Source organism: Selaginella moellendorffii, unplaced genomic scaffold (genome assembly GCF_000143415.4).
Source record: "Selaginella moellendorffii unplaced genomic scaffold, v1.0 SELMOscaffold_79, whole genome shotgun sequence".
NCBI classification, from domain to species: Eukaryota; Viridiplantae; Streptophyta; class Lycopodiopsida; order Selaginellales; family Selaginellaceae; genus Selaginella; species Selaginella moellendorffii.
Window position 1 is genome coordinate 425,916 of NW_003314340.1, and position 21,453 is coordinate 447,368.

Genomic DNA, 21,453 nt, shown 5'->3' on the forward strand with positions numbered 1-21,453 from the left:
TGGGCCGAGGCTTGTTTGGGATGGTGACGAACGTCGGCTGGAATCCATACTTTTGACAATGCAGAGAAAACAGTGGTAGGTCGACTCTTGTGTTTGCTAGGAAGAAAGCTCAATTAGTACCACTACAGGAACCCTGGGCATTGCAAGGAAGATTTCTATGGAGAGGAACTCTAGTGCCGAAAGTACCTAGTTCACGATGAAATGATTTTAAATGGAAATAACGGTTGTTTTGACGAATCACACACTCTTAGCATTTTCTTGCGTGTTTTTTACTGCTCCTTAAGATCCACAAGTTTAAAGCTCTAGCAGAACAAAGCGACCTCCTCCAATCGTTTCAACGAATCGCTGGAAAGAGTAGTCGCTGAGCTTTTCCAACGAAAGTCAATACAAAGTCAAACATGACAATGACTTTGAGACTTAACGTAGAATTTCGCGATTCTTATGTTTCCATTCGAGGGAGAGCAACACGGCCTGGATCTTAAATACGAGCCGAGATCCAAATCCATGCCTGCCAGTGTAGCCCCTTCCCTCCTCCTACAACCTTCAGCGAAAAAATTCCAGCTCGATTTCTTTGGCAAGAGTATCGATCGCCTGCTCTTCCACGGAGCATAGCTCCGCACACACAATAAGAACAAGATGTCTGAAATAATCTTGAAAAGGTTTCAATTTCAATTTCAATTTCATCTGGTATAAATGGTAACCGGAATGTTGGCCACACATGTTGCTAGCTCTTGGAGCTCACTACGGTTGGCCTCATTCCCAAACAAGACAATACTTTGCAAAGCTGGGCAGGATTGCACAAACTTATCCAGCAAGACACGGAATTGTAATGGTTTGCCGCAGGATACGTCTAAACACACCTTCCTTAGCCTCGGAAGTTCTTGAATCTCACTTGGAAAACCCCTGCTGCATTGGCATCTGCTTCCAAAACAGCTGAGGATCAACTCCTGGCACTCCTTAAACTGTTCCAACACAAACACCGCCCATGCGACCTCATGAGGACAAGATCGTCGACAGAATGGTCCATTGCACTCCAACCTCATAGCTTTGAAATGCATCCTTTCCATAGCGGCAACTGTCGTCTCCAGCGCACCCAATCTAAACGCAAGAGTTTCCAATGCGTTACATACAAGCTTAAGCACCCCGGGTACCTTCTCCGACTCCACAAATGTCTCACAGTAGCCAAGCGACAGCTTCTTCAGGCGCGGAGCTCTCATCTTGAGCCTCTCGCAGTCACCAATGCAAGCGGTCTCTAGATTGGGAAGGTCCAACTCGATCAGGCCGCCCGCGCTGCCTGGCGTTTGAAGGCTCAACACTCTCAGGCTTGATGACGATAGGGAGCCCCAGAAGCCCCACACGTTTGCCGATAGCTCTTCAAGCGCTGGGCATGCAGGCAGGAGCTCCGTCACGAGGTCTAGACCAAGCACATTGTCAAAGCTGCAACGCGCGAGAGCTGGAAATGTGAGGCTTAGCGGAGCCTTTCTGCGGTACATGAGCTCCTTGCCCATGGGCACAAAGCAAAGCCTGTAAAACCTCACGAACTTGAGCTTGGGACACGACTTGGAGACCAGCTCTAGATCAAAGCAGCTGTACGGCGTGTACTCGTCGTTCTCAATCGTGAGCTCCTCCAGAGTGGCTGCAATGCTTGTGATCCATGAGTAGTTCATGTGTAGAGAGGAATTGTATCTGTGAATGACGAGCTTTCGGATGGATTGATGCACCAGCTTGAGACCCATGCCTCGTGGCTTGAGATTGATTGATACGAGACCAACCTCCTCCTTGGCAATTCTGTGCCACCTCTTGCTCACCAGAGCGTACATGATGTTGTGACGCGCGCCAGGAAACCTGGTATGGGGTACCTTGTCCAGGATGAGCGCAAGAACAGCGTCCGGTAGGCTGTCAATGGTGGTGCCCTGATCGCCAGGAAGATCTGGACCTTGGACGTCCATCCGGTTAGAATTTCCCTAGCCACGATCCTTTATCCTTTATCCTTTATAGCGTCGCTAAATACACAGTTGTAACCTAAAGGAGCCAATAATAGCATAACTCATACTCGTAGAATATTCTTATTCTCCACGAATAAAGAATATCCATATTTCAAGCATAGCTAGGGCTTTGCTGCGATGTCTCTCGCTCAGCTGCCTCCTGCGCGGCTCTTCTCTCCTCCTCCATCGGCGCAGCAGCGCGAGAATCGCTGCGGCGTTCATCGAAATCTCCATCGCCGCGGGTGTGCGCCTGCGAAATTCGTAGCGGCGGCGGCGCAGGATCAGAACGCGGAGCCGGATGAGTGGGATGTGAGCCGGAGCTGCGTGAATCCGGTGTTTAGAGGCCCCATTTTCCAGGTACGCCGCCTGCATTGTCTTGTTCTTGTGATGATCGAAGCTCTCAGGAGCCTAGCAAGGGCGAGCGGCTCTATGTTGTGTTTGCCAGCGAAGGGAATGTGTGCCGGTCTATACTTGCGGAGGCCATTTTCAACAAGCTCGCGGAAGAATCCGGCCTCTCGGACCTTGTGGAATGCAAATCAAAGGTTCTCTTTTCTCTTCTTCCTTTTCATAGTTTTCTTTTCCTCGTTCTCAAGCTTTGTGTTGGTGGTTTGTTCTTCGTTTTCATGGCCAGGCTACAAAGGAGTACAATGTTGGTGAATCTCCGGAGCCTCAGGCTATCCAAGTCGCGGAGGAACGCGGGCTAAAGCTCCCGGATGGAGCAGTGTCTAAGATGTTTGAGAACCCCACAGACATCGTAGAGGCGGATTTGATCATTGTCATGGACAAGGTAAGACAGAACTTTGTTTTTTTCTTTGATTACTGGAGTAGGATGCAGGGCTGCGGCCGGATATTGGATTCGGCAGTTCAATGCGTCGGACTTGCTGAAGCAAATAGTTTTGCAAGAGGTTGTTGACAAGAGGACTTCTTACTCGCACAAAGTACGTCGGCTTGGAGACTTTTGTAAATCGCGACTGGTAACTACAGCTTGCATCTTTTGCTGCTTCTTACCTTCTGATTTGCATTGAATGACAGATAGAAGATATAGATGATCCTCTTTACGGCAATATGGGAGGCCCGGAAGAACTTGTGAGTTTTTTTGCCATTCGGGTGTCTCCTCCTAAGTTTTTTGTTCCTGCAGAACCTTGTAAGACAAGTGTATAATGATATTTTGGAGTCCTGCGAGGGATTGGTACATTATCTGTTGCAAGTGAAACGAAATTTACAAGGTTTGCTACTTTACTACCGGAAATTTTGACTCACCAGATATAACACCCGAACAGGAACTCAAACTATGAAAGAGGGAGTGTCCAAGTTAGTCACTGAGCTAGGAACTATTGACTGGGTGGCACCACCTATGCTGCAACGCTCGTGATAAACCCAGAACCTTGCAGATTTTGAGAAACGCGTCTTACTTTGCAACAGGAGAGCTTGTAACTTGTAAGTGAAGTGGTGTCAGTGCTTGCTACTAAGAGTTTTCTTTTTCCAGAACTGTGATACTGTAATCCAATACCTAGGAAGAGCATATGTTTTGCAAGTTAAAAAAAGGTTTGCTGCCGCATTCCAGTGAGCTTTTGTTGACCACGATCTGTATTCAAGCAGGACTGAAAGAGCTAGGAACCAAGATTCTCTCGCAATATGCTTCCACTAGAGAGTTGGGATTTAGGAATTTAACCTTTTTTGTGCGCAAGGGTAGCAATCTGGCAATGGAGGAGCCAATGTCGAATGTGATTTTCGATTTGGACGGGACATTGTTAGACACAGGTGGGTGGGTTTGCTTTGCTTTGCGTCGCTGCTCCGACACCATCGGCCTTGCCTTGCAGAGAGAATTGTGGACGAAGTGTGTGAGGAGTTTTTGGTAGCTAAATACGGCAAACAGTGGGATGGGAGGAACCTGGAGAAGCGGCTTGGCAAGAAGCCTCTTCAAGCTGCAGCCGCGATTGTGGAGGATTACGAGCTTCCTTGCACTCCGGAGCAGTTTTTGGCTGAAACCGTGGATCTAGTACGTGGAAGGTAGTAAATCTTTTACAGCTTCCTTTTTTCTGAGGTCATTTACAGGTTCCGAAACGCTAAAGCGCTCCCAGGTGCTAATCGTCTTCTCAAACATTTAGTTGCGCACAAGATACCAATTGCGATCGGCTCGAACAGTTATCGGAGTTTTATTGCAGAAAAACTCGCTCCACATTCAGGTAACTCGGTCTGGGTAGAAGCGTTCGTTTACATATTACGATTTTTCTCAGGCTGGACTGAAAATTTTCCGGTGATTGTGGCTGGGGATGAGGTCCAAGAACCCAAGCCTTCTCCACAAATGTAACTGGCACATTTATTTATTTATTTTTCCTGGCTTTTGTAAGAAAAAATATGTTCCCAGATTCTTGGAGGCCGCTAAACGACTCAATGCCACTCCAAGCTGCTGCCTTGTCATCGAAGACTCTCCGTAAGTTCAAAACCTCCACGTTAGTTCTTGGCATTTTGTGCTAACTATCCGACATTATAGAACTGGTATCACAGCAGGCAAAGCAGCAGGAATGAAAGTAGTGGCTGTTCCGTCTCTGCCATCCAAGGCCTCACGTCATTTGTACGCATCTGCTGACCAAATTCTTTCGTCCTTGCTGGATTTCAAACCAGAGCTATGGGGACTTCCTCCATTTCAAGACTGTAAGTCATCTCATCACACTTTTCTCAGTCCTGATCGAATGGATTCTCAACAGGGATAGCAAATGCGCTGCCAATAGAGCCCTGGTACATCTCTGGACCCGTGATCAGAGGCTTTGGTCGAGGCTCCAAAGTCCTCGGAATTCCCACTGGTACGTAAAACTTCTTGCAAGGCGGTCTTGATCATTTGTTTCCTTCCGTGCAGCGAATCTCCCGACTGGAGCATTCTCCAAGCAACTAGCAGAGCAAGTTTGCGGGATTTATCTAGGCTGGGCGAGGCTTTCGGACAAGGGAGTGTTTAAGATGGTGATGAGCGTCGGCTGGAATCCATATTTCGACAATGCAGAGAAAACAGTGGTAAGTGCAAGTTTTACGTTTGTTAGGAAGAAGCTCAGTTGCTGCTACTACAGGAACCCTGGTTATTGCACGAATTCCCGGAAGATTTCTATGGAGAGGAGCTCCGGCTCATTGTTGTTGGCTACATTCGTCCCGAGGTAAACAATCTTTATCCATTTCGTTTCAGAAACATCTGTCGACAATGGTTGTATCTGTCCAGGCCAATTTCTCGTCGCTAGAGGATCTGATTAACAAGATCCACGAAGATGGACGTATTGCCAAGGCGGCTCTTGACGTGCCACCTTATTCGGCTTTTCAGGAGGACAAATTCTTGCAACAGTAAGTGTTAGTGTTCACGATCATCGAATCAAAATGGAAATAACAGTTCCTTTGGCGAACTTGGGCCAAAGGAAGAAGAAACCAAACACTCTTGGCATTTTCTCGCGTGTTTTTCACTGCTCCTTAAGATCCACGCGTTTAAAGCTGTAGCAGAACAAGGATGTTTCAACGAATCGCTGATAGAACCAAAAAGAAAATCTAGAGCCGTCATTGTAGAGTTTTTGAGCTCACAAAAGCTCGAAATGTCAACGACAGTCACTACATAGTCAATATTAGTCAAAACAAATCTTCAAAGACTATGTGGACTTTCATTGACTTAAACGTAGAATCTACGGCAACTTCTCGCGGGCACAGGTGTTCTTATGTTTCCATGTGAGTCTCATGGAAAATGCGTCTCAATTTCTCAAAGATGAATACTGCAAGATGGTTTGAGTAAACGAGTAGAAGCTTGCCTTCATAACAAGAACCGAGATACCATTTTTGGCGAAATGATTGTGCTGCCCTTGGCATGGACGGCAGTAAGGATTTCTGACGAAGACGGAGGAAACAATATCAAAAACTCGTTTTGTTCCAGATTTCAGTTTTGGCACAGCTCTTCGATTGTCGGTGATATTTGATTATTATTTGAAGTTGTAACTTTAGGAAAATACGATCCTTCCGCTATAAAGACATCCTTCCCATTGACATCGAGAATTCACAAGAAACCAACCATCCGCCACTCCAATGTCATCCCTCACGCATTCGACTTGTACCTCTCCAGGCGTGGGTGCTCCCCTACGGTCGCATCCTTTCCTTCTGAATCAAAGCTTGTTCCTGTGCAAAAGGAGAATTGGTAGCTGCTTAATCCAGTGCTGCATCCTGCTGTTCATGACAAGAGCTCTTTGAATGCAACCTTACAAACACAAACACAACACTTGCTAAAAACAATTCTATGCAATCCGGTTTTCGTCATGAAGTCAAAAGCTAGAACACGAGGTGAAGATGCGGGATATCTATCCCAGTGCCTAAGCGAGCGCTCTACCATCTGAGCTACATCCCAAAATTTGCAAGCTTCTCTTTTATGTTCTGTTAACTAGGAAATCCAAGTAACCTTCTTGACGATGAGCAATCTGGACAGACCTAGCTCTATACTACTCTCGGCTTCTAGAAGGCATAGTTTGGAATATCATTTGTTTTAAGCAATATTGGAGATGATGATTGATTTTATTCCTTCAAAGTTCTACTACATTTTCTACCTAGGGAAACGTTTTTTTCTCGTCCTTGTCTTCTCCCTTCTCACGCTTCTCTTGATTGTCTCTCAGTTCCTTGTCTTCGGCCTTGTGCTTTTCTTCTCTCTGGTCATCCTTTTCCTTGTGAATGTCATCCTTTAAATCAGCACGATCACACCTATTTTTGAAGTTGATGTTGATGTTGATATTGTTGTTGTTGTTCATGTGCTTGCGCACACCTTGCCCAATATCATCACTGTCTTCCACAGAGTGCAAAAGAAATTTAGGAACTGATTGAGCTTGATGTGAATCTTGCTATTCATGAACTTCGACAGAGAAGAGCTCCCTCTTTGAAGAAGACAATGCAACCTTCACAAACACAAGCACAAGAAACACTAGAGCAGCCTGAGAAGAGACAACCTTCAAACAAGTATTGCTTGCTTGGTGAAGCAGGTTTATGGTCTAGCATGCATTTCATACATTGCCAAGTGTGTCTTCATGCAATTACATCTTTTGCTATACAAGATTTGCAAAATTAAGAAATGGAGATGTCGGGTATCGATCCCGATGCCTCTCGCATGAAGATTCTCCAATATCGAGAAACCTTTAAATGGATCTCTGATTCCATAGCAAAACCTCGTCGCTCCCCAACACCTCTACGATTTTGATGTCTCTAATGAGCCCATAGAGCTCTCCAAAAACTGTAGAATTTGGATAGAGCATGATCCACTCGTCCCAAACTCGAGCCCACGAAAATCTCTCCTCCGACCACAGCATCTTGGAATTGAATGCCAATCCAGTCCACTCGTGAGCGGGGACACTTTGAACAAAAGCGATGCTGGTGTTGGAGGAATTGGACGAAAGCTCCCAGCCGCTGACTAGCTTCCCCGCAGAGCCAAAGGTTGTTCTTTGAGTGAAAACTCCATGTAAAGATGGTGAGGTCCTTGCGAGACCTGCTGGGAATGCCGCTACCCTCGCCACCTTTTGGAGTTCGTCAAAGAGATGGAGGCTGGCGGTGCTGTGCTCGTCGATGAAGACGATGATGCCTTCCATCTTATTTTCTCGTATGAAACTGGCCAAAAAGATTGATCTAGTTTGTAGAAAAGATAAGTCTAGAGAACTTACCTGAGACTTTGGATCCTTCTCGACAACGCCATGGAAGAAGCCAGATCATCCATCCGCGGCTCCAGCAGCGCAAACTTCGTAGCGCGGCTCCTCGAGAGAACCTCTCTCGTGGTGTCTCTTTGGTGATCATTCGTGAAATTGGAGCATTCCATGACGATCCACGAGATGGAGGCCCGCGAGGCAGCGCAAGCCAGAGTGTTTGCCATGGCCCCCAATCTGAGCAACACTTGCATTCTTCGCTCTCGCTGCTGGCCACCTTTGCAATCTCCCAGCGTGGTCACCACGATCACCTCTTGCTTCTTGTTCATGAGCTCTTCCTCCTCAAACGCCCTTCTCTGCTCGAGCTGGACGCGATCCATGATCGCCTGTGCGGCGGCAAGTTCGCGCGGATTTGGGTGAGGCCAGGGGCGGACGATGATCGGGTGGCGACCCGGATGGACGCAACTCGAGGGGGAGGAGCTCGCCATCGTCTTGGGTGGACTGGCCGCGCTCATAGCCATCCTTGGAGCTCCTCCGGTTCCATGGCTAGCTATCGTGGACTCGAGCAACAGGGGTTGACCACGATTGGCGCGGTGGTAATCGCTGGAAGAAGAGAAGAGGATCAAGGAGAGCTCCATCCCCAGCATCAAGCTCGCGATGCAAGCCACTAGATGGACCGACACGCCCAACGCCGCGATCGACGAGAATCCACTGCTCCATCCACTCCAAATCATCAGAGAAGAGCCACTGCTCATTGATTGCTAGCATTATCCTCCTCGAGAAAGAATCGATAGAAGAGAGAAAGGAGCTGGAGAAGTCGATCGATCGATGGAGGAGAAACGCTGTGGAGGGCGTGAACTCACTCCTGGGGCGTGCTATGCCAGTGGCAGTGTTTCCTCTGTACTAAAGTCACGGGCTTCATGGCATGGCCAACTTTCTTCCATTCTTTTTAATTAAATTTCCCTGCTTTGCAGGTCTTTTTTCTTGTTTTTCTTTTTAATTTCTGCAAATGCCAGCAAAGGTGGCATAGCCCATCATTCTCTCCAAAGTGTTTGCCAACTCACACTAGCTATGGGGTTTTATTCATTCCACTGCCGTATGGACCACCTGGCTGATACTATACGATCGTATACTAAAAGTTGGCAGACTTCCCCGTGGAGACCAAAAGGTTCCTTCTCGCGAGAGGTGGCTTGCCTGGAGCTTTGACAAGCTTCTCCCTGAGCCACGATTCAGAGGGTCCTCTTGGAACCGGAAGAGCAATGCTAGCACCATCGATCTCCTCCCGAAGATCACGACTATCATCGCTCTCTCCCCAGTAGATCCTCGCGTTTGATGGAGATTTGTCGTGATCCTCGCGATCTTCGGCTTCTCCGAAGGGGTTGTTCTTCGATGATCTCGGTGTGACTGTAGAACTGGCTGTGATCTTGGTCTTGGAAGGCACGTAGATGAACAGCCGATCTTCCTCCACACGCTGCTTGGATCCCATCGACGAGAAGCTCTCGTCTGGGATCACCACGCCTGGATGAATGCCTCTCTCGTCCAGAGCGTTCGCGCTCTTATTCCTGGACGACTTGATCATCGTCTTGACGGGCTTGGCTGGATCGAAAGTTTCCGTGAGAACTCCCTGCCGCATCTGATCGAGCGTGTCGAGGCAGAAAACTTTCTCCGTGGCCAGGCCGCCACTGTAGGAGTTCTGCCTCGAAGCTCGTCTCGAAAGTTGGATCGACGTGAGTGACTCGCTCGAATCGCTCTCGTTTCCATTCGCTGGATTGCTGGTAGCGTTCCTGCTGTTTGTCTGGAACTTTGCGGCTGTTTTGCTGTCCGACTTGACGATGGGATACATTCGCTTGATGAACGTGGATCCAACTCGTCGGTCTCTCGGCATTCCCAGGAAGCCTTTGCTCTCCACCATGGCCGGAGATTTGAGACCGCCGCGGGATGGAGTGTAGCGGCAAGCCAAGTAACTGGTGTTCTTCCGAAACTCGCTCGATTCGTCCTCGAGATCATTCTCGTCGCGACCACCATCGCCACCCTGAAGGAAGCTCAAACTTGTGTCAAGAGTTTGGAATGAAAATGAAAAAACGTAAAAGAATTTGCTACTCACCTCGTCACTCCACCACTCCGTGCTGCAGCTTTCATCGCCGTCATCTTCGCAATCAAGACTTTCTCGTTCCACCTCCAACTTTTTCTTTGAAGCTCTCGCTCGTCGAGGAGAAGAAGAAGATCCCCTGCCTTCATTGCCGCTGGCTTGGATCATCCTGAGCAGCGGGAAGAAACCACAAACGCTGCCAACAATGGTGGTGTAGCGCTGGCTGGAGAGATCCCCGTCGCCACCCTCCGAGTCACGAAGACCACCACTCCTCCTCGGCTCACTCCGAGAGTTTCCAGCATCGTCATGCATCTTGATCAGCTCTGCAAAGCTTTTCTTCTCCGGCCTTGGCGGTGGATGGTGGTGTTGTTCTTTGCGATACTGGTGGCCTTGCGGAGAAGGATGAGCGATCAAAGGCCTCCTCCACGCCAACTCTGTTTGCTGCGCCATCTCGCGAGCCACAGCCTTGGCCGCCGGCAAGAACCTTTGCATGATCATATCTCGATCGCTCGAGTTATACTCCACCATAGCCATAGCCTCCTCTTCGTTGCAATCCCACTCGCCACCATCTTCTCGATCTTCTCCCTCTTCCTCTCCTCCTCCAAGCTCACTCACCATATAAGTTGGAGCAATCGACAGCGTCTCGGTGTGAGCAAAGTCCGACCTCGCGTCCGCGAACTCCAAGAAGCTCGTCGTCTCTTTCCTTCCTTTCTTCTTGCTCGTTGTCTCTGGAGGTGGAGCGAGCACCAGGGCAGTAGCAGTAGTAGCATCTGATTGGTCTCCACCATAGCCAGTCACAGCGCGATCGTCTCCCTCGCGAAGAGCGATGGATTCGATGGGTGGCCGCGGCGGTGGCAGCTCCCAAGTGAAGAATGGAACCAAAGGCCGCTGGCTGAAGCTACTGCTGCGCCGGGAAGTCCTGGCGGAACTGCGAGGATTGGGATCGCCGCGAGAGCCACATTCCCCGGGCGCTCCATCTCGATTCCTTCGCACCGACAGCAATGGCGCATTCAAATCCAGCTGCTTCTTACCGACATTGCTCGCGGGCGCGGGCGCCCTCTTTGCGTCCTCGACGCCGCGGAATTCCTCGCCCCAGATCCATGGCTTGAGCAGCCGCGCGTCGCCCGCCTCGACCTCTTCCTTGCACCCCCTGCCCTGGATTGGATAGAGTAAAAAAGGAAGAAAGAGCGAATTTTAGATAGATTCCTTCTTCTTCCAAGACGAGATTTTGGCCAACCTTGTGAAGCATTCTTCCAATCCAAGCGATTGCATTGACGAGGAATGGATTGCGCGCGGCGCTGCTAGAGCTCGTCCTCCATGAATCATAGAGGAAGAAAGGTTTGCTAGAAGATAGAAGAAGATAGAAGAAGCGAGGTAATGTTCTTGGGAGTATGTGGTAAAAATTGCAAAGCTTTGGTACTAGCACGCGCGATAAATGCCGGCTCCAAAGCTTGGTTTTCACAACACACCACGACGAAAACACGATATGCCCAAGTCTGGTATCCGCTGGCTACTTCCCACCAAATCTCCTTCAAGGCCAATCTTTCTCCTTCCTCCACGGAAAACTTTTCCTCCTCTCATTTTTTCTTGCTTGGACTCTCACGGGGGTTCGAATCTCACTTCCATACCGCTTAGCTTAGTTCGTTGCCACATCCTTTTCCTTGCCAAGCGATGGAGATTTCGCGAAACTCTCGTCGCTTTGATCGTCGCTTTTCTCTTACGTTGATCCACACAGAGATTGCTCGAGGAAAGCTGCCGCGCAGCGAATCTCTGCCGACATCTCACCAAACACACACGATGGACGAGAAAGTGAGACAAAAAAAGAACCAAAGAAAGCGTACGAAGCACAGACAATCGAACCAACCTGGTTTTAAGGCATTCGTACGAAAGAATGGAGAACTTAGCTACGTGCCTGGAACTATATCTCTAGCTCTAGCTCGGTGGAATGCAAATGAATGAAGGAGAGCCCAAGTACCTTGCTCCGAGAGCTCACACCTTGGTGGCTGGGAGGATTTCCTCCGGCTGCTGGATCTGCTGTGTGGACGACGAGGAGACTTTGTGGCTCACGTATCCATAGAACGTACATCCCAGCAGCGTTATCGTGCAGCCGATCCCGTTCATGACAGAGATTGGATTCCGGAACACAAACCACGACACCGCAATTGCCACCGCAACCTGCAAAGATAGTAGTAGAAATGGAGAGGTTAGAACGCAGCTCGAGACAGCTGACGAGCCAACGACCGGAGCTTTCTCTCTTTCTTTTTGAATTGAAATGTCTATAGCATACCTTTAAGTTGCCGGCGACATTGAATGTTAAAGCTGTCGTGGACTGGATCACGTAGAAAATAGAGAAGTTGAGACAAAAGGCCACAACGCCAGAGCCGACGAGGACGAGAAGCGGCATGCCGAGAGACTCCTGCTCCTGGATCCATCTTAGAACGCCGCCGCCTTCTACGAACGGTGCCACCAGACAAAGAACTGCTGCGGCGTTTGGAGCCATGTAGTAGACAGTGTTGATGCTGTGCAAAACCAAAACAGAGAAAAGAAGGCATCAGCTACAAACTTAAAACTCCGACGACGTTTCAACAATACCTGTCGAAGTTGAAGCCGTGTAGAAGCCTTTCTGCTAGGATTGTCTTCGTGGACGTAACCAGGCAGCCGAAGAAGGCAGCGAAGAAGCCAATTGTGTTGAAGCTAAGCTCCGTGAGCGAGGCCAGTAATATGCCACCCACAACAGGCAGCAGCGAGAGCCAGACTTTTCGATCGAACACCTTCCCCCAGACCAGCCACTGCAAGATCACTAATCCAAGTCCAGGTACAAGTAAACAAACGGAAAAAAAAAACCAGAAAACTTACGAGTTGTGGCTGGAGTGAGGGACTTGACCGTCTGCATGAAGGAAACCGGGATGTATTTCAGGCTCACATTACCCAGCACGATGTTGAGACAAAAGACAAGTGACATAGGGAGTATCCTCTGAGCGCGATCTACAGAATTTACATGGATCAGAGGTTTCAATCTCAACAAGCTTATACTGATGAAGGCTCCTACTGAAGAAACAACCAGGTGAATGATTGTTACTGTTAGAGGGAACTTAAACTCGAGAATCTGTCAAGCGGCATGCAAAGTCAGTGGAAGTACACTTTTTTTCTTGTCTCTCGTATTTGTTCTTGACTCTCTCTGTGTCTATCTCTTTCACAAGCCAAACTTACCTGAAAGATCCACTTATTTGAGACCACCGTCATAACGTTGAAACACCACCACAGAAGTATAGCACCAACACCCATGCTCAAGCTCCTCTTGCCTTCCATCTTGGAGCTCCTAGTCCCTCCTTTATCCTGCACAGCAAGAGCAAAGGCATTAGAAAACCACTTCCTTCTCTCCAAACTTTTCTTTTGCTACACTTCTGACGGAGCCCATCTTTCCAATTCAGAGAAACGCTTCACAGATCTGCACCTGGAGCGAGCCAGCCGTTTTGCTCATCTCTCCTTGCGATAGCCCAAGCGAGCAACACTTTGCTCCACACAGCCGAAACAAGAAATGGTATACCTAGAAAAAGGAAAGGAAGAAAATGTTTGTACCTTGAAGCGGGACCGAAATGCTGGAAGGATCGACCTTCCCGATCTTCCTGTAAGCTTGAAAAGTGAGTGATACAAGGAAGAAGCGAGAGAGAAGTAAAGAGAAAAGGTCTCGTACAACAATAGGAAATACATGACAACCCACCAGAAGCTTACATCACTTTTATAGTCACACTCTCTTGCTTACTCGCTAAGGAGCAATGAACAGCTTTTTAGCTCGCTCACAGTTCGTTCTTTATTCTCGCTGCTAGTACCTATGGAGAAAAATATAAAAACCCGTTATCATCATCTAAAGCCGAGAGAAGAATAGCAGACTACCACCACCATCGCATTGGCGCTTCTCCGCTTCTTTGCGCAGCGTGTGCGAATGCCAGCCTTCGCTTCGGTCACTCACAGCTTGTGATAGTTCTTCTCGATTTTCTCAATCTGTACCAGGCGCTTCAAAAATTGCTGAACCTGCGAGCCCGCCAAGCTCAGCTTTTGAGAACCTTCCTTCCTCGGAAGTTGGATGTGATAGATCAACGTACCTCAGATGTGTCCCGTAACGAGTAAGTCGCTCCTGTTGTTTTTGGAACGTTGGAAACTAGGATCCCGTAGCCATTAAACTTGTTATTTAGTATCTGCACATGCGCTGGAGTTTTAGACTGGAAAACCATGAGCTTGTACTTACCTCAAACGCATCTTCGTCCGTTCGATCATCCCCAATATAGACCGGCAGAACATCTCGGCTGTCGCCTAGGCCTTCAACCAAAGAAGTTTAAAGATCGCACCTTCAACAAAAAAATAGCAAACACTTACCAAGAGCTTCTAGAAGATATTCGACTGCTTTTCCTTTGTCCCATTTTATGGATGGACGGATTTCGAGTACCTAAAAGTTTGAAACCAAGTCACGCAATGTCTAAAACAAAAAAGATAGACAAAATCACACGCGGCACAAACCTTTCGGCCGTGCGTTATGGATAATTCAGGATATCTCTTCAAAACGCTCTGAACTTCCTGAGCTAGAAATTGCCAATCCTGTAACGGCTTCCGGTTGTAGACAAAAGAAAAAGACAAGACAACTCCCACCTGTTCTCTGACTTGGCGGAAATGTACGCTAAGACAAAACTTGTTGTCCTCAACGCGGGCTCCCTCAATGAAACTCATCTGCCTTTCCAAAATGTCGAAAACCTCCCTCATTGTGGTAAGAAATCTACTGGCCGGCTGAAAGAAAACCACGTCTTCTCCCTGCACAGTTTTACGTGAAAATACTGGCACACGGAAAAATATCAAACCTCTTGATTTTTTGTCAGTGTTCCAGAAACAGTGACACCATGAGAACCTTTGGCAGGTCCCATAATATCCATCCCGTGGCTGCCTGCGTAGTAAAGTTCTGGCAGCTGAACAAATTCATACACCTGTAACATCAAAATCAGAAGATTAGGAGTTGCAAATATATATATGATTCACCTTCTCTCTGGATCTTCCAGTAATTATCGATGTCGGGTACAGCTTAGCCACGCTCTTCACTGCCGATCGCATCTGAAACCGAAGAATTACTTCACAACCAGGAAGCAAAACACATGTATTTTATTTTACCTCCGTTGACATGAATGCCCGCGCAGGATCTTCAACAATGGGTGACAAAGTTCCATCGTAATCGAGGAACAACGCAAGTTGCCTTCCTTTCAGAGCATCGACAATTTCTTCGAATGAGTCCAAAGCCGATGGATGTTCCACCTGCGCAATCAGATTCGAAGTAGTACCTTGCAAATCATAAACAGAACAGAGCACTCAGCACTCACGACCCAGTCCAAGTAGTCAGGATTTCCAGGAAGTCGATGCCCCTCCTTAAGCGCGTCTATGTGAGCCTCTTCCTTAGAACGTGGAGGCGAGCTAGCTCTCATGACAGTAAGGCAGCCGTTGACAGAATCGCTTTGCACAGAAGTTTTCTTCCAGGCTGCAGAAAAATGAGCAAACAAAGGGCCCGATGGAGGTGAACATTTCGATGGGAAAGTTGCAGCTTCTGTGAAGAGAATTGCCTGCTCGGAACTCAAAGGCATGGCTGCAAGCGGCAGTCAAGCTGTACGAAGGATCCCCTGCGACCTTAGATACTTCGTGCAGCTTGTTTCCTAGGAGGAAGAACAGAGAACTGGTTCAAAACCAAAGCAATTTATCGCCACCACACAGCAACAAACAAGACTTGTCGAAATAATGGACTACAATGTAGGAGCGAAAGCTACACTGCCAAAGTGGACCAGTAGACAGGCAACAGCGCAACTAGGAAAAAAACCGAAGATAATAAAATTTACCTCCTGCTTGAGATACGACGATCCTTTAATACTGTACTATCTTTGATACGTAACTATAGCTTAAAAGTCTGAAGTATGATCCAAACAAAATTGCACTTCCGAATCTGCGATGACAACATGAGCTCCCCGTAAGCAACAACAATAATGCACGCTACGAATCACTTAAAAACTCCCAGACGCAGACGCGGGAGCTAGAACAAAAGAAAAGAAAGAAAAAGAGTTGCCACAGTTCCATAACTCACATAAAAACAGGACCAAGTCGACGTAGCGTATATATGCCAAGAAATCCACACACACAGACAGTAAAAATTTAGGGATCCCATCACACAGGGAGGGAAATGCAGCTGGCTCTCACCAGAAATTCAAGCAGCCAGCCAAACTCTGGAAAAGCGAGAGACGAAAAGAAAGAACGCCCATCCTAGTCGAGGACAATGACAATGAATGCCGACCAGACCTGACCTGACCTCACCCCGCCTTGCCTGCTCTGGCCCGCGCGTCCAACAAATCCTGGAAATATCAGCCTGGCGCCAGGATCAAGTCACGCAATTCGAGCAATTCGTGGCCAGATCGACGAAATCTTTCACGAAGGACGAAGAACCCTAGAAATCCTCGCCCGAGGGAGGCGGAGGCGGAGGACTCCGAGAATGCCAAAGAGAAGAAAGAGGGGGAAAACCAAACGAAATACTATATTTATAAGCAAAGGGAATTGAAGCACGTGGCACAACGTGAGTCGTTAATCCGTTGGCGGCCGATGGCCTCCATTCCCTCTCACACTCGTGCGCGCTTTACACTGTTGGATTAAGACAAATCCGACGGCTGGCCGATGCACTTTTGCCAGTTAGGCGGATATTCTGTCTCCAAGTGGCACCTTTTAAACCTTGCGTCGGGCATATTATATATAGCCACGTGGGCCCAAGCGCAATATTCTTTACAGATTATTAGAAAGAACGCGAGTGGAGTTGGCACAATGTGAATGGGCCAGATAATCAATAGAAAATTCCTAATTATTGGCGGGAATAGAAGCATCGCATTGTAGAAGAATCATAGCGATTTTAATAATCCAAAGAATCAGGTAAAGGACCAAAGAAAAAAACAGTGAAGATTCTTGGGATATCTTGACCTTCCGTGTCGTTTGGTATTTCGTACGGGGAGGCTACCTTTAAACTTGTTAAGTCAAAATGTTTAATAGAAGTGGTATAATAGAATATTCCCTTCATTGTATTTTCGTGAGAACTTGGCTAGGGTTTAAGCGCGTCGCCTAGGTCGCGGAGGAAGGGATGAGCTGATCCAATGCGTCTCCAGGTAACGATAGCGCGCTTTGTGTAAGCTCGATTTGCTCTCGCGCAGGGATTTCTTTCCGAGATGATCGTCTCAGGCCGGGCTTCTCATCGAATCTCTAAAAGAAGCCTCTACGCTGGATTATGGAAGTCCTTCGCTCGCATCAATGAGGTATTTTGATAGGTTTGAAACTTACATTGCCTTGCGATCGTTTCTCTTTTCTCTCTTTTCTAGAACGAGTCGCGAAGGTGTTTCTCGAGTCCTGCAAAGGCTCCAACACCGGATGAGGCCGGGCAGCAAAAATCCGAGGCTACGAATAAAGCTACTCCCGCTGGATCGCCGAAAGTCCAGCCAGCAGCTGGAGCGCCGCCAAAGACCTCGAATCCACAACAGGCTGTGCAAAAGCCTCCAGTAAAGCCCGCTCAAGTTCCAGTCGCCGGCGCAGCAAAGCCTATCGTTTCTGCTTTCAAACCTCAGGTAGCTCAAGCTGCTGGATCTGCTAGCCAGAAACCACAAGCTCCACCTTCCACCGTCCACAAAACTCAAGCTTCTCCTCCTCCACCAGGTCAGAAAGCTCAGGTTTCTCCAGGTGGTGGTGTGAAGACGGTGCCTCCTCCAGTGACCAGAACTGTTCCTCCAGCCGGACAGAAAGTATCTCAAGCAACTTCTAGCGTGAGTCAGAAACCAAGTACGTGGAAGGTGTTAATGGCCTCCGGGGCTGTCGGAAGCGTGGTGCTGGGATTGTTCTACTGGCAGTTCCCCAGAATTCACGACGGATCGACAGATGCTGGAGATAAAGGGAAGGATGCCGGTGATGCTGGCTTTCTTCCTGATCAGCAGAACGCGGATGAGAAGTCAGCTGCGGAGGTTGGGAGTTCCGTGGCAACTGATTCTGGTGATACAGAGAAGAAAGAAGAAGAAGCTGTTGTGAACGTCGTGGTGGAGCCTGATAGCATCACAGTGGAAACTGTGCCGGTGGAGTCATTAGCTTCTGATCACGCTGAAAAGGACGAAACCGAGACTGGGAAAAGTAATGAGGTAGTAGAAGTTATCGAGGCAGAGGTCCCCTCGGAAGAAATCGTCGTGGAGATCGAACCAGATTCGCATGAAGATGTTTCTATTATCGTCAGCAAATCGGAGGATGAAGAAGCTCAGATAACTGTATCTGACGATAATCTGGTATACTTTCTTTCCATTTCTACCTCGTTTGTTTCTAATCTTTCTGCATATAGGTAGTGAAAATAAGAGAAGGAAATGCAGATATCTCAGAACCTGTTTTGATTCAGCGCGGCCACGAAGATCTTGTTCAAAGGCACGACAAGGGAAACCTGGTGGCATCTGATGACAGTGCTACCCCGAAAAGCACTGGATTGGATGTTGTCGCTGCCATTCATGCAGCCGAACAAAGGCAAGCAGAGATTGATGCAATGGTTTTCAAGGAACAGCTACAATTTCTTCAGGTTTTAGTTCTTTTGGAAGCGTGTTGATGCCTGAATGTTTGTTCAGGAGAAGTTCCAACATGAGTTGACAGATGCAGAACGGAAGGCCTCGTCGTACCAAGAACAGATCAGACGCCTTCGGGAGGTACGTGGTTCTTGAACAATTTCCAATGGATGGATGAAATATCGTTTATATTTATTATAGGGCATGGAGAACCAGAAGCTCACTCATGTCAGCCATCTGAAGAAGCAACAAGAGGAAGCTGAGTCTAGATTTCAAGAAAAAATGAAACTAAAGGTGATGATTTTGTTCTTGTATGGGTAGTCATCCATATTTTTTCAGGACGAAGAAACTCAACGGCAGTTGGAGGAAGCTGAGCTTCGTGCGAAGGCGGAATCGGCTGCTGCAATAATAGAAGAACGGACATCCTTTTTGAACGACATTGGTAGTGTTAAAGTGCATGTCCGTAAGAAAGTGTTGTAACTTTATTCTTTCTTGGCTGCTGAAACACGTCTTTTGTAGATGGAGGCTATGAACGCTGCCTTGGAAGCGAAATCGGAAGAAGCCCGTGAGGGCCACGAGATAAAGCAGCTTTCTTTGGTAATGTCCACAGCTTTCTTGGACGTGATCACTTACATTATCATTGTCAGGGGGCTTTCGCTTTGGAGGACGCCTTGCAAAACGGAGCACCCATTGAGAAAGAGGTCACGTCACTTCTAAAATCGGCCGGTGGCGACCCGCTGGTGGAAGTTGCAGTGATGACACTGCCAAAAGAGGTATTGGAAGTGGGAACCTTGACCCCCGCAGAGCTGGACAGAAAGGTAATATTCTTTTTTCTCTTTTCCTTTGGGATAAGTCTTATACCTTGCAGCTGAAAGACATGGAGGGAGCATTGAGGGAACTTGCGTTGATGCCCCCCACTGGCGGGGGAGTCTTGTGCCACTTAATCGCTCGTCTCGCTTCGGCCCTCAAGGTTGCATCTATGAGATCAAACCACTGCTATTGTGACTTACAAGCTCGTGTACGCAGTTGCCTGATCACGCTTTGTATCTCGACTCTGGAGTGGACGCCGTCCTCGCTCGAGTCCAGGCCTTCGTGGCGAGCGGCAAGCTTCTCGACGCAGCCGAGGTCCTGTCGCTGGGCTTGTCTGGAACAAACGCCGATAAGCTTGCCGGGGAATGGGCCACTCAGGCCCGAAACAGAGCCGTCGCGGAACAGGCCTGCGCACTGCTGAGAGCTCACGCAGCGGCACTGGCACTGAGTGAGAGCGAGCAAGCAAGCTAGAGGTATAAACAACTCTTTTCTATATCAAAAAACATCGAAACGCGATTTTTTCAGATAGAAGACGCCATTGTGTGCTTCCTCTTTAGAGGCACAGGCAAGCGATTGACAAAGAAGATGAGATAGGTGACGAGGAGCAAGAGAAGTAGAGCAGCGATGAGAGCCAGCGAGATTCTATTCCTCTTGACGGCTTTTCCATAATGCTTTGGCCTTGGCGGCGGCTGTGCTGCATCCGAGGAAGAAGGGAAAACGATGCGAACTTCGTCTGACGATGCGCTCTTGTTCACTAAACACCACTCGTCCATGGCTGCCCTAATAAAGCCGCTCGCCACCTTTTTTATACGGCCAACAAATAGCCATTGTCATATATGGAAAGCATTCCGGCCACCTTTAATAAGAATATCTTTAAGATAATGCCCAATGATGGCATCAAGCTTAAAAGCTGCCTCTGCAAGCCTCGTTTCAATCTCATTTGGCTAGGGTATACATTTCTTTTCTCTGCAACATCAATGGCACAATCCAAGCTGTTTCTTGCGCTTTTGGTAATGGCAACGAGTTTGTTGTGGTAGAGAATTCCATTTGCCCGATATACATTGGACCAAGTGAATTATGTGTTCTTGGCTGCTTCTACACTTTCTACATTTGCTTTGCTACACTAGGCACTGTTCGGGGCTCAGTTTCTTCATGTTACTGTTAAGCATGTCCCATCAAAGCTAGAAGCCACCTGACATGTGTGTGATATATTGAATAATTAGTGTTCCATTTCATAAGAATCCATATTCCAATATAACAAGAAGAAGAAATAAGGCACACGAAAAAAGCTATATATATTGTTTGCATGGTTTTGCAAAGCATGAAATTGGAAAGATATTTCTTGGATGATTGTTATTACAATGCCCACACTGTTGTCTTCATCTTTTGCACCATCCTCATCCTCAAGAAAAAACTCATGAAAGCTTTATATTAACAAGGCCTCACCAAGCTCAAAAAAAGTCAAATGGAAAGTCAATAAGTCAAATAAAGTATTCAAAGACTGTTTGGCTACTAATTTTGATCTATAAGTTTTATATTTAGATTTAGTTTGACTAAGAAGCATTTTTATACAGCCAACAAATAGCTATTTTCATATTCATATAATTTTATTTCACTGTGCCACTTTTAAAATATTCTTTAGTGACTCAATTGATGATAGTGTTCATGGTGTGTGGTGTAACTCTTTTGTTCTTGTTGTTAATATTTGTGTTTGGCTAGATTTCTTTTGTGAGAATCTCAGAGATAGTATGTGCCATTGGATTGATCACTTTATAGTGATTGCCATCTATCATTTTTGAAATGATATGTAAAATTTGTGAGAGTTTACAAAGGATAGTGTTGCAGTATAATTTGAGCATAATCATTTGCTTGGATTGGAGTTTTCTTCTAGATGTTTTCAAGCATGCATTTCAACATATTGATTAATATGACAATGCATTTTAACAATTACATTATTTTTGTTAAGGGCTCTTTAAGTCATGGTATTTGCTTTTGGAGGCTCTTACTTTGTACAAAATTAAATATATTGGAATGGATTAAGTAGGACTCTTTATTTATGTATTTTTTATGAAAGTTTGCAAGTTAATTCTAATAAACTTGTGGTTATTTTGACATCCCATATTCCAAAGTGTGTGAATAATATGCAACACAAAGTGCAATATTTCAATTGTCTTATTGATCATCTTTTTTATCATACTACACCATTACGAGTATTGTTGAAGTTATTAACACTATTTTTCATTTGGTCTCAAGATGTAAGCAAACATTTGTGAATTTCAAAGAATTATTAATGACTCCTTTAGTTTTAACGTATCATAACTAAACTTAATCTTTCATTTTGC

At 47.0% G+C, this 21,453-nt stretch overlaps 7 protein-coding genes across 19 annotated transcripts; 3 read left to right on the forward strand and 4 right to left on the reverse strand.

Moving 5' to 3' along the window:
• The first annotated feature begins 2,119 nt into the window (after window positions 1–2,119).
• LOC112341227 lies at window positions 2,120–3,071 on the forward strand. Its single transcript, XM_024661058.1, has 5 exons — window positions 2,120–2,342; window positions 2,390–2,527; window positions 2,617–2,772; window positions 2,821–2,959; window positions 3,018–3,071. Exons 1-4 carry the CDS (start codon window positions 2,124–2,126, stop codon window positions 2,896–2,898), a joined length of 591 nt encoding a protein of 196 aa, XP_024516826.1. The 5' UTR covers window positions 2,120–2,123; the 3' UTR covers window positions 2,899–2,959; window positions 3,018–3,071.
• Window positions 3,072–3,312: 241 nt separating this feature from the next.
• Window positions 3,313–5,413, forward strand: LOC9656750 (bifunctional riboflavin kinase/FMN phosphatase). Of its 2 annotated transcripts, XM_024661057.1 has the most exons (12): window positions 3,313–3,422; window positions 3,472–3,530; window positions 3,585–3,746; window positions 3,806–3,995; window positions 4,041–4,171; window positions 4,223–4,292; window positions 4,354–4,419; window positions 4,480–4,640; window positions 4,694–4,789; window positions 4,843–4,994; window positions 5,048–5,131; window positions 5,194–5,413. In XM_024661057.1, exons 2-12 carry the CDS (start codon window positions 3,509–3,511, stop codon window positions 5,314–5,316), a joined length of 1,257 nt encoding a protein of 418 aa, XP_024516825.1. In that variant the 5' UTR covers window positions 3,313–3,422; window positions 3,472–3,508; the 3' UTR covers window positions 5,317–5,413. The 2 variants fall into 2 exon arrangements, with proteins under 2 accessions (XP_024516825.1, XP_024516824.1); XM_024661056.1 differs by having other exon boundaries at window positions 3,472–3,746.
• A 1,607-nt stretch (window positions 5,414–7,020) lies between these two features.
• LOC9656751 (probable beta-1,4-xylosyltransferase IRX14) lies at window positions 7,021–8,489 on the reverse strand. The gene is made up of 2 exons (XM_024660949.1): window positions 7,646–8,489; window positions 7,021–7,592 (listed from the first exon to the last, which is right to left on the reverse strand). Exons 1-2 carry the CDS (start codon window positions 8,377–8,379, stop codon window positions 7,127–7,129), a joined length of 1,200 nt encoding a protein of 399 aa, XP_024516717.1. The 5' UTR covers window positions 8,380–8,489; the 3' UTR covers window positions 7,021–7,126.
• Window positions 8,490–8,624: 135 nt separating this feature from the next.
• On the reverse strand, window positions 8,625–11,081 carry LOC112341201. Its single transcript, XM_024660948.1, has 3 exons — window positions 10,951–11,081; window positions 9,729–10,868; window positions 8,625–9,656 (listed from the first exon to the last, which is right to left on the reverse strand). The coding sequence occupies exons 1-3, from the start codon at window positions 10,960–10,962 to the stop codon at window positions 8,757–8,759; spliced, it is 2,052 nt and encodes a 683-aa protein (XP_024516716.1). The 5' UTR covers window positions 10,963–11,081; the 3' UTR covers window positions 8,625–8,756.
• A 481-nt stretch (window positions 11,082–11,562) lies between these two features.
• LOC9662859 (UDP-galactose transporter 1) lies at window positions 11,563–13,434 on the reverse strand. 5 transcript variants are annotated; one of them, XM_024660951.1, is made up of 8 exons: window positions 13,293–13,434; window positions 13,168–13,224; window positions 12,924–13,049; window positions 12,747–12,819; window positions 12,570–12,698; window positions 12,306–12,513; window positions 12,001–12,232; window positions 11,563–11,888 (listed from the first exon to the last, which is right to left on the reverse strand). In XM_024660951.1, the coding sequence occupies exons 1-8, from the start codon at window positions 13,422–13,424 to the stop codon at window positions 11,703–11,705; spliced, it is 1,143 nt and encodes a 380-aa protein (XP_024516719.1). In that variant the 5' UTR covers window positions 13,425–13,434; the 3' UTR covers window positions 11,563–11,702. The 5 variants fall into 5 exon arrangements, with proteins under 5 accessions (XP_024516719.1, XP_024516718.1, XP_024516721.1 ...); XM_024660950.1 differs by having other exon boundaries at window positions 12,570–12,819; XM_024660953.1 differs by having other exon boundaries at window positions 12,570–12,819; window positions 13,114–13,224; window positions 13,293–13,353.
• On the reverse strand, window positions 13,428–16,238 carry LOC9656752 (probable trehalose-phosphate phosphatase D). 7 transcript variants are annotated; one of them, XR_002990461.1, is made up of 13 exons: window positions 16,040–16,238; window positions 15,581–15,684; window positions 15,074–15,400; window positions 14,868–15,008; window positions 14,739–14,810; window positions 14,564–14,686; window positions 14,358–14,516; window positions 14,229–14,306; window positions 14,088–14,157; window positions 13,960–14,030; window positions 13,817–13,909; window positions 13,608–13,745; window positions 13,428–13,543 (listed from the first exon to the last, which is right to left on the reverse strand). XR_002990461.1 is itself a non-coding variant. In XM_024660959.1 (12 exons), exons 3-12 carry the CDS (start codon window positions 15,329–15,331, stop codon window positions 13,680–13,682), a joined length of 1,131 nt encoding a protein of 376 aa, XP_024516727.1. In that variant the 5' UTR covers window positions 15,332–15,400; window positions 15,581–15,684; window positions 16,060–16,238; the 3' UTR covers window positions 13,430–13,679. The 7 variants fall into 7 exon arrangements, 6 of the variants coding, with proteins under 6 accessions (XP_024516727.1, XP_024516725.1, XP_024516726.1 ...); XM_024660959.1 differs by having other exon boundaries at window positions 13,430–13,745; window positions 16,060–16,238; XM_024660957.1 differs by having other exon boundaries at window positions 13,430–13,745; window positions 16,050–16,238.
• Window positions 16,239–16,798: 560 nt separating this feature from the next.
• LOC9656753 (MICOS complex subunit MIC60) lies at window positions 16,799–19,993 on the forward strand. 2 transcript variants are annotated; one of them, XM_024661014.1, is made up of 12 exons: window positions 16,799–16,882; window positions 16,928–17,029; window positions 17,093–18,037; window positions 18,091–18,318; window positions 18,365–18,442; window positions 18,503–18,595; window positions 18,641–18,760; window positions 18,821–18,898; window positions 18,949–19,119; window positions 19,170–19,271; window positions 19,328–19,584; window positions 19,637–19,993. In XM_024661014.1, exons 1-11 carry the CDS (start codon window positions 16,871–16,873, stop codon window positions 19,580–19,582), a joined length of 2,184 nt encoding a protein of 727 aa, XP_024516782.1. In that variant the 5' UTR covers window positions 16,799–16,870; the 3' UTR covers window positions 19,583–19,584; window positions 19,637–19,993. The 2 variants fall into 2 exon arrangements, with proteins under 2 accessions (XP_024516782.1, XP_024516783.1); XM_024661015.1 differs by lacking the exon at window positions 19,637–19,993 and having other exon boundaries at window positions 19,328–19,635.
• The last annotated feature ends 1,460 nt before the right edge of the window (window positions 19,994–21,453 follow it).

Excerpts from the sequence above, each read along its gene's own strand:
- LOC112341227 (XM_024661058.1), top strand. The coding sequence starts at position 2,124 with ATGTCTCTCGCTCAGCTGCCTCCTGCGCGGCTCTTCTCTCCTCCTCCA. Across the intron at positions 2,528-2,616 it reads TTGTGGAATGCAAATCAAAG|GCTACAAAGGAGTACAATGT; the intron begins GTTCTCTTTTCT and ends TTTCATGGCCAG. Across the intron at positions 2,773-2,820 it reads TGATCATTGTCATGGACAAG|GGCTGCGGCCGGATATTGGA; the intron begins GTAAGACAGAAC and ends AGTAGGATGCAG.
- LOC9656750 (XM_024661056.1), top strand. The coding sequence starts at position 3,509 with ATGTTTTGCAAGTTAAAAAAAGGTTTGCTGCCGCATTCCAGTGAGCTT. Across the intron at positions 3,747-3,805 it reads CGGGACATTGTTAGACACAG|AGAGAATTGTGGACGAAGTG; the intron begins GTGGGTGGGTTT and ends CTTGCCTTGCAG. Across the intron at positions 4,172-4,222 it reads AAAACTCGCTCCACATTCAG|GCTGGACTGAAAATTTTCCG; the intron begins GTAACTCGGTCT and ends GATTTTTCTCAG.
- LOC9656751 (XM_024660949.1), bottom strand. The coding sequence starts at position 8,379 with ATGAGCAGTGGCTCTTCTCTGATGATTTGGAGTGGATGGAGCAGTGGA. Across the intron at positions 7,593-7,645 it reads AGAAGGATCCAAAGTCTCAG|TTTCATACGAGAAAATAAGA; the intron begins GTAAGTTCTCTA and ends CTTTTTGGCCAG.
- LOC112341201 (XM_024660948.1), bottom strand. Across the intron at positions 9,657-9,728 it reads CGGAGTGGTGGAGTGACGAG|GGTGGCGATGGTGGTCGCGA; the intron begins GTGAGTAGCAAA and ends AGCTTCCTTCAG.
- LOC9662859 (XM_024660950.1), bottom strand. The coding sequence starts at position 13,424 with ATGTATTTCCTATTGTTGTACGAGACCTTTTCTCTTTACTTCTCTCTC. Across the intron at positions 13,225-13,292 it reads CATTTCGGTCCCGCTTCAAG|TGTTGCTCGCTTGGGCTATC; the intron begins GTACAAACATTT and ends TGTGGAGCAAAG. Across the intron at positions 12,820-12,923 it reads CAAATAAGTGGATCTTTCAG|ATTCTCGAGTTTAAGTTCCC; the intron begins GTAAGTTTGGCT and ends GCCGCTTGACAG.
- LOC9656752 (XM_024660959.1), bottom strand. The coding sequence starts at position 15,331 with ATGCCTTTGAGTTCCGAGCAGGCAATTCTCTTCACAGAAGCTGCAACT. Across the intron at positions 14,687-14,738 it reads CTGGAAGATCCAGAGAGAAG|GTGTATGAATTTGTTCAGCT; the intron begins GTGAATCATATA and ends TTGATGTTACAG. Across the intron at positions 14,517-14,563 it reads CACTGACAAAAAATCAAGAG|GGAGAAGACGTGGTTTTCTT; the intron begins GTTTGATATTTT and ends AAAACTGTGCAG.
- LOC9656753 (XM_024661014.1), top strand. Across the intron at positions 17,030-17,092 it reads CCTTCGCTCGCATCAATGAG|AACGAGTCGCGAAGGTGTTT; the intron begins GTATTTTGATAG and ends TCTCTTTTCTAG. Across the intron at positions 18,761-18,820 it reads TTGGTAGTGTTAAAGTGCAT|ATGGAGGCTATGAACGCTGC; the intron begins GTCCGTAAGAAA and ends CGTCTTTTGTAG.